Source organism: Hippoglossus hippoglossus, chromosome 18, assembly GCF_009819705.1.
Source record: "Hippoglossus hippoglossus isolate fHipHip1 chromosome 18, fHipHip1.pri, whole genome shotgun sequence".
Taxonomy (NCBI): Eukaryota; Metazoa; Chordata; class Actinopteri; order Pleuronectiformes; family Pleuronectidae; genus Hippoglossus; species Hippoglossus hippoglossus.
The window spans coordinates 6139591-6148748 of NC_047168.1; the positions used below are offsets into that span (position 1 = coordinate 6139591).

The 9158-nt window shown below is 44.5% G+C and overlaps 1 protein-coding gene across 3 annotated transcripts in view; it reads right to left on the reverse strand.

The window, feature by feature from the left end:
* Positions 1-8924, reverse strand: part of sema4f (sema domain, immunoglobulin domain (Ig), transmembrane domain (TM) and short cytoplasmic domain, (semaphorin) 4F) — a 46825-nt gene extending 37901 nt beyond the window's left edge. Inside the window, exons 1-2 of one of the 3 annotated variants that reach the window (XM_034568733.1) lie at positions 8459-8923; positions 8143-8377 (exon numbers count right to left, since the gene is read on the reverse strand). In XM_034568733.1, coding sequence (XP_034424624.1) covers positions 8143-8266 — 124 coding nt within the window. In that variant the 5' untranslated portion in view covers positions 8267-8377; positions 8459-8923. Of the gene's footprint in view, positions 1-8142 lie in introns of all 3 variants that reach the window. The other 2 variants (XM_034568734.1, XM_034568732.1) reach the window with 2 other exon arrangements.
* Between the last annotated feature and the right edge of the window lie 234 nt (positions 8925-9158).

The following is a 9158-nucleotide window of genomic DNA, read 5'->3' on the forward strand; positions in this document are numbered from 1 at the left end:
TGTGTCCCATACATTTACTGCCTTACCACCTGACTAGTACGTCTGTAAATATATGAAGGCTGGAAGGAGCAGTTTATGTCAACCTTTTTACAATAACTCATATAGTTACATAAACAAAGCTAGTTGTATTAGATTGGACTACACACACTGTGCCTACCTGACCTTCAAAGGGCAAATATCTACTGTGCTCTTTTTACCTATCCTTTAAACCTGTGGTAATTTAATCAATAACTAAATAAATGTGGAATATGTATTATTTAAGCACATTTTTATGTTGTGCTTAGAGGTGCAGCTTCCCAAACAGGAGCCTGGAGCTTTTTGGAAGCTGCCTTGGAAAGCAACCTAGTGCAGTTTCCCACCTTCACAACCATCAGATGATGCGATCCAGATGAGGCAGCTACATGTATGAGAGTTAAGATGGAGATGAGACAAGAGGTTAATGTCAGCGCCATTGCAGAAAATGTGTTAATAGTTGAGCGTTAGATTTCACTTATTACCTACATAACATTATTTTATAAATAGCGTGATATAAAGTGCTGGTGGGCCACACACACACTGAACGGCTATTTGTGCAGCAGCGGTGGTTTCAGGGCTCTGCAGACTGAGTCCTGCAGACGGTCTTTGCTCGTGCCAGCTCCATTACTGCAGGTCACTTTTAAAAGAAAGCAGCAGAAAGAAAGCAGTATTACCAAAGGCCAAGCTAACAGCCCATGAGACGTGTTCAGAACCGGCACTGCACTAGTGTTAATAAAAGCAGAATTTAATTCTGCAATGTTTCCCCATATTAAGAGTAGATCAATTTAAATTTAAGTAAATCATAGAATATTTACTGTTTTTTAAAATGTAACATGAGCCTTGACCCAGTCACTGTAGGTAATATGCTTTGGGAGGGTTTAAATTAGAGCACAGAAATATTCGGACTGTAAGAAAGCAGGACAGCTGAAACTTTACAAGACATTTCCTGTGCACTCAAACTCAGCAGTCTGCACACGGTGGCTTCTTCCAGCTTCCAACTGTCACTGAGGGTGAAAAAATGCCAACAGGCACGAATCTGGAACAAGCTGACTGCTCGCAGTGCAGCACTGATGTGTGTGTGTGTGCTTTCATCACATAATGAGCCGTCCACCCTTTAAATCAACTGTGACACAAACAGTATGAAAACAACACATGTCCATGTAGCTTTGGATGTGATTGGAGCTCCTGCAGGCAGAGACCCGTCTGAAATGTGGAAATCAGTCACCAATCAGTGCGTTTCCTCCCCCACCCATACTGCTTCCTTTACCTTACAGCTGACACAGGTCCTGTACCAAGAACACACACACACACACACACACACACACACACACACACACACACACACACACACACACACACACACACACACACACACACACACACACACACACACACACACACACACACACACACACACACTCAAATTATGAGCCTTAAATGTACACAAAGGTCCTCATAATCTCAACTGCTTCAGTTATTGATTAAATCAAGAATTATTTTTGGTGTTAGGAATGTAGTAAAAACACAAATAGATGGAACATGCCTTCACATTCAAGTGTTTCCTTTAATGAATGCACTCTATGACCTGAAAACACATACACACATCCGACACTGACTGAAAGCTACATCGATTGATGACTTTTGTTGATTCCAGACTTCCAATCAGTCTCAGTAAACATCCACCTACTCTCCGAGGAGCGTCTCATTGTGACCGCAGTCTGGTGTGTGTCTCTGTCTTTGTGTGTGCATTAGGGCAGAAGATGCTCACAGCCTTAGTGGATGCTGTCTGCACCTTGATGTGAACAGGGTGACCTTGTGTGTGACCTCCGACCTCGTCTTTAACCCGTCCCGCCCATCGCCTCCTGTCTGTCTAGGTGGTTTTGTCCTGAATTAGACGGATCAATGATGCTCTCTTTCTCTGTCTAATTTCATCAATGACTATTAGTTTCTTTCTCACTTTTCGAATCTTACCAGATCGGTTTTAAATGTTCTCTTGACCTTGTTTTGTTCCTTTTCATTTCATCCTCTCCTCTTCTGCTTTTCACCCCTATCTTCTTGGGTCACAGCATTAAAATCCAACCTCCTCTCTGTCCTTTTTCCGTCACCTTCAGTTGGTGAACGATAAAGTCAATACTGATTAATGTGAGTAATGATGGCCCCAGACACCAGTCAGCAGTATTGAACAGCGACGCCTCTGAGGGAAGAGTCCTCAATCTCATTCACCACATGAACTAAGACTTTAATTTCATAAAGCCGCTGGGACTGTCCAGGTTTGATTAAAATACAATAAAAAAAGCATCACTTTATCTTGAAATTAAATAGAGCAAAAGTTGAAAAAAAAGAAAATTCGAGAGCTTAAGTGTATCCCGTGTGTTAAAAAGCTGAAAATTGTTCTCAGCACATTATAATTGGTTTCAACTTGCTTTCAATCAGATGGGATTTTCACGCAACAGAGGGCTACAGAGGAAGGAGGTGAGGGCCGAAAGCGGGGAAGGAATGCCAATGAGTTTGTGATATGCTTGAGGTGTACAATGCAGTCTCTGGCTCTAAAACCCTCTGATGGTAATACATACAAATTGCCCTGTGTGCTAAACCCCCACCCCAGAATACTCAAACTGCCTCAACGTCATGACGCAGCACATTTCACCAGATTTTTATGAACGAGGGAGTGAGAACAAGACTGGAAGGAGGGAGGAATGAAAGAAGACGGAGGAGAATTCTAGCAGCCCACCCACGCTAGGAGTCTACCCCCGTCATTGACCTTCAAGTGTCTTGCATTATAAACCATCCAGCGCTGTCATTCTAGGCGGGAATAGATGAGGTGGAATAAGAAATGCCAAATTAGCGCAGAGAGAAAAAGCCACCAAGACTCAAAGTCATGAAATCCTCCTGGGAACGCAACACAGGGCATCTGCTTGTGTGTGTGTGTGTGTGTGTGTGTGACCTTTGACATCTGACTCGATTTGACCTTAACTGTGACAAGCTCCAGCCACAGGAGTGCCTGTGTGGGCCAACCATTCACAAACAACGTGGGGCACTGCACGAACAACTATGTACGTATGCATTGCTAATGTAATGCTCAGAACCGTGGACAATGACTGGACTTCATAGAGGGAGCATTATGGGTACAAGCGCATGAGATGCTGATGAACTCTGCTGACGAATGCCTGAAGGAGTGTGAGAATATTTTCCGTAGGTTGGTGATGACGACTGGGAATATACTCCTCTTATCCTTCTTTTATTCAATTCTTCTCCCTCCTTTTGGTTTTCAAAGTTCCGCCTTTTGTGGTAAATATTTCACTCATTTTTACCTCAGTTTAAAATAATCTCTGAAAACATAAGCTGATTTCCGACATAAACTCGGGAGAATGTCTGCACAATTGAGTCCGGACATTCTCCAGAGTTTGAACAACGAGGTGGGAGATTCTCCTCATTCAGCAGCACAGAAACCACCAGAGCGTTCAGGTGAGGGTTGGTGCAGATGGCAGAGGCAGGATGTAACTTATAAATTCAGCTATTCAGCACATGTTTTTGTTTACACCACATCCACACCGGCATCGGCCCTCATCACCAAAACCTCTCTTGACATCTTCGGCGTCGTCTTCTACATCTGTCTCGTGTTAGAAACGTCCTCAACATGCCGACTCGCTTGCGGTGAATCCCGTGGAGGATCTCCTGCTCTGTTCTCACATGAGCTCATTCGGACATTCTCCGGAGTTTTTACTCGAGGGCTGGCTGGAGAAATTCCAGAGAAAGTCCGGAGCCTCTCACTCGGACATTTGCATTCTCACATACAGCCCCTCTGGAGAATGTCAGGAGATTATCTGGAGTTCAGTGCATGTCTGAAAGCAATGTTGCTAAAATGAAAGGTGAGTCAGTCATGATAGCAACAAAGACAATAAAAAAATAGGAGATTGAAGAAAACACAAAGAGCTACAGCAGATAAAAGAAAAGGGTAAAAGGCAGAGAAGTAAAACAGACAGAAGAAATGGAAAGAGAAGCAAAATTTGGACTTAGAGACTAACAACCACAAATGTCACGATGGAAACTTTTTAACCAGATGTGGTATTTCTCTGTAAGCCAGAGAGATATGCTATAGATATGAAGGCGGCTTTTCAAATGACGCAGCTTACCATTATGCGCTCAAGCCCCAGCCCACAAAGACCTGGGGGTTATCGGGCTAAACTAAAAGAAGCCCTGAAAGCATTTCTGATGCCTCTTCATTCCCATGGTACCACTCAATTCCAGCAGGCCCTCTCATCCACACTTAGGAGCAGGAGAGGGATGAGGGGCTGGAAGAGGAATAACAAAGAGCGAGAGAGAATAGGATGCAGGGAAGAGAGAGAAGAAAGGCTCTTCTCTTGTCTTTGCAGAACCACTTCATATTCCCTGGTGGGAGACAACAATGCAGCCTCAACCCAAACACATAATCTACTGAAGTCCACATGTGTTCTCACAGGCAAAGCTCTGTTAAGACGGTTGGTGGTTACACTCTTCCTGGTCTAATCCCCGGGTATTTCTCTGATATGGAAACACTGCAGCGATGAGAATGTTGCACATTTCGACCCAACCACTCATCCAAACAAGATACCCATGATGGCATTAATGATTCCAGCCATGAAACTGATCAGCAGGGATGAGCAACAAGTGCGTCGACCTAAAAGACTTCATGTAATCAGATATTTTTCTTAATTCAAATCTATATATATATATCGATTGTATGTGCTTTCTTTTCATGTGCAGTTATTTATACTTTATATACATACAATAAACTGTAAAATATCGAGCCGCACTTTTATTTTATTTTTTTAAATCAGACATCAACACAAATGGAGGAAGCCGCAGACGAGCAGCAAAGTAAACTGAGGTGACCTGTGGAAATCATTCAAGCTTTGCCAAAAATGTTGGCAGGGGCTGCACTGTCACTCATCAGTGATCGTCAGAGTTGGATCCATTTAAACTGCGAAGCTACAGTTTTACCCGGCTGCTCAAACTCATGACGAGCACAGAGCAGAGTCTCTGGCCCCAGCCACCATTCAACAGTATGTAGTGACATCACACTGTATTTCCCAGGCTGCTTTGATCATCTTTGTTATACGGGACTCCCGCCCACACACACACACACACACACACACATTTGCCAAGTACAAATGTTTGCATGAAAGCAAAAATCTACAAAAGAGGAATAAAACCTCCATCATTGAGAGCTTCTGGAGGGAGAGATGTTTGAATAGAGATTTTGCAAAGCTCCTGTTGACTGCAAACAAAGAAAAATTATAGTTTTGGTTGCGCCAGCAGGTGCTACAGCATGGACAGACACTGGGTGGCCTCGGGCCCAACGTAGCGCTTCTGTACCTGCATAGTTTCCAGCTAACCAAGCTAATCAAATTAGACGTGGCCCTTCTTTCCCTCACCATAAATGGACCCTGAGCCACACAGCCGGTGCACCACTGGGAGCCGGGCCCCCTCCCATGTGGGCCGACACCCTAATGACTTTCATGTGAGGGGCATTAAAACAGCTGCTGGAGCAGGGAAACTGACTGGAGCTGGCAGAGAGGCCGCGCTCTGATCCCGTCACACACACAGAGAGAGAAAACCATGTAAAGTTTTGTTTTGTTTCATGAAAACACAGGAATTCAATAGTCATTATAGAAATTACATCAGCAACCGTGTATATTTTAAACATAAATATGATGCTTTCTTTAATTTACTTACATGTCTAAATATAAAGGTGTACTTTATGAATTTGTTTTGATGTTTTCAGGTTCATATTATTTGTAAAAGCACAATTATGACACTCCGCAGGGTTGCTCATGACTTCTTTGAATTTAAAATCCCACACTCTGATGGTAACATCATTAGACAGCGTGCAATTTCAGCCAAGCAGTTTTATGACTTCTCCCCAAACACTGAACCACAGAGCTGGAACAATTCCGCGACAGTCTAATTAGCCACTAGTTATTATGTGCACATCTTAACAGAACAACATTTTCACACGTGAGAGTGAGAAACAATATAAATAACTACAAGAAATTTCCCTTAACTTCATGTATTTCAAGGAGCATAATAGGTTTTGTTGGAGACCTATATGTATTACCTAAAATTAAAATGTATTTCAAAGTACAGCTGCAACAGTATTTGGCTGAGCATGATTTGGCCTATTGGTAATGCAAGCTGTAAAGACAGGTTATCACCAAACCTAACAGGATTCACCCTCTGGTCAGAGAGTTTCTGTCGAGGGAGCAGAAGTGCCTTCCACACTCGGTGCTGAGAGCCACTTGGATGTGGCTGTACTTGCAAACCAAGCTTGACACAAACACACACACACACACACACACAAATCACCTGATCAGCTGCTCATAACAACGCCACTGTTCCACGTATGAGATCGTCACACAGAAGCATGCACACCCATGGACACACACACACACACCCTGCAAGAACTTTTAAGTGAACTGGTATTAAATGTTGTTGTGATTTGAGTCATGCATGTCTCTGGCTTAACAATGACGCTACATGAAATTCAAAATATTGATGCATTTCTTCTCCAATTGTTAAAGGAAAATTAATGAAACCGCTGCTAAGTGGGGCATCATATCTGGATGTGTGCGTCTCTGTCTCGATGTCAACTGTATTTATCATGGGGCCAGCGTGCCACAGGCCACAGTTGCGTAAGGACACTCAGAGACAGTGGATCCGACCTAACAAAACACTGCATTCATCCAGCAAAGCAACAGCAAACAGAGACCATCTCAAGTCAGTGTTAGGATGAAAGTCAGTCAGAGAAATGTAAAAGGATTACAGCACAATAAGTTCTGTTGCACAGTGCAGCGGTGGAGCAAAGCCCATTAATACAGTCAGGTGACTGGAGTGCAGGCTAATGGTCAGTGGACAAAGTGACGCAACCGCTAAATCTTTCTGCCTCGCTGCATCTGGGTGTAAACACCATCACATGGTGGAGTAGAGAAAAAAACTGTAGGGCACAAAATGCTGAAATAGGGATGAAAAAAGAAAAGCATGGAGGAAGAAATAGGGGTCAAATGAAAATATTATAGAGATGGTTATTATCCAGCAAACAAAGAGAGACAGACACACTCACACAGACTGCAGTCCAATCTCCAAATGATCACAACATAGCTCTGTGTGAATATTGCCTCATAAGCTTCTTATTATTTTGTTGTGATGGATGTCTCCTCTCATTTTGTGCTTTCCATTTTAACTGTCAGTCAGTTTGCAGAAAACAAGGCGGCTTGCAAGTCTGTGCTTCTGACCCTGGTGGCCACAAAGAGGGGGCTTGTTTCAGAGCCCAGCTCCTCTTCCATTCCCTCTGACTTATGCCCGTCCAAAGATATGTGTCTGGTCCCCTTCATCATTTTTCCACTTAACATTTTTCCGTATGGCTGATGCACAAAGCTGCTTTTCAGGAAGGGTGAATTTTGTGGTGCATTTAAAGTGTCTGTTCTATCTAAGCCCGTGTGTCCACTCTGCTGAAGTGTCCTGGAGCAAGATGCTGATTGCAGAGCTGCTGATCCTGACCTCTGCCTTCCCCAGATCAGAGCAAATGAAACGATAAATTTCCCAACACGCGTCAATCCCTCCAGAGAGAAACGCATTTCACAGAACTGTCCCTTTAAATGTGAACACTGCTACGTGTCTGGATGAACCCGCAGCCCGGTGTTTTGTGCCCGGGTCTGTGCACTTGTTGTTGGCGTTGGGGTAGAACAAGTCTGGCACCTGCTTGCTGCGCCAACATCACCATCTATCAAGCTGCAATAAAAGGCAGAGGGCAGCCCCGTGAACCTGCGCTCTGGGTGCGTAAAACTGCAGGTTTGGGGTTTGCGCCAAATACATGCAAAAGCTTATTACGCATTATTTTGTGCACAGTCTGACGGGTGTGCATGCGGTTAAATAATGTTAGACAACATGCAAATTCCACTAAAGGTGCAGGTGTTACTCCACCAGGTGTATGGATGATATTAGACACACTTGCAAAAAAATGTTTGCAACTGTGTCTAATATCTAATGTTTGGTTTCAAATATCACACTCAGCCTCACCACTGTCATACACTATCACACACACACACACACACACACGTATCGCTGCTCTGAGTTGTTGTTTGCCCTCACCTTGCAGGTTGTAGTCGCCTTCCACTCCGCTCAGGGTCGCAGCCCAGGAGGCTCCGGAGAGCCAGCACAGCACCGAGAGCACGATCAGCATCGCCCCGTCACTAGTCACCCTGATTCGGCCCATGTCCCGGTCCGGAGGGGGAGGTGGAGATGCGTCCGATCTGATTCCAACACCAAAGTCCCGGACTGGCGAGTCTCAGCTACGATGCATCCTGATCCTTGACTCCACGGGTTTCTCCAAGAAGATAGAAGCAAATAAGTTGCAGTGGCTGTTTCTAAATGCTTGTTAAATATCTTTGATCTGTTTCTCAGTTACTCTTTTCCTGGAGCTGCAGTCTGCACAAAGCGCACGGACGCGCATGCATCCGCTCCGCGCAACTGAGGCTCGTATTATCCTCTACGGAAAGGCGACCTGCCGAACAGCAGGAGGTTCATTATTACAGTGAGACTCTCGGTGTATTCAACACAAACTGTGAGTCAAAGTCTCGGAAGAGTGGAGTCCTCTGGTGCACGAACACACGTCCCGGTGTCCTGGGTTAGAATAAGCCTGGCTCTCCACGCTCTGTGCCCCGGTGTCGCTGACTCTGTCCCGCCGGTATCAACGAACGTCCGCCCGCTTCTACCACTTTAAAACCATCCAGGAAAATATATTATAAAGCGAAATAAGTATTTAAAAAAAAAAAAATCACGTTTAAATCCGCGTAAAAACAAAAGCAGGGAGCGCGCGCTGCTGCACGGCCACTCGGTGATACGGAGGTTGACGGATGTTGGGAGCGCGAGAGCGGACCGAGTGGAAGACAGGCGTCTCGCGCGGCCCCGCCTTCCGGAAAACAAGCAGCGCGAGAGGACAACAGGTAACAGGATGACGTCACGAGGGCCAGGTGCAGTTAAAGTACACAGTGATGTTTTCCTTTTGACGTGGTTCTTTATAATATCTTTGTTTTTCATGTGTGGTAATGATCGGCAGTGTGATCACTTAGGTTTAAATGTGATTATATCCTGTAAAAGTTCCTATT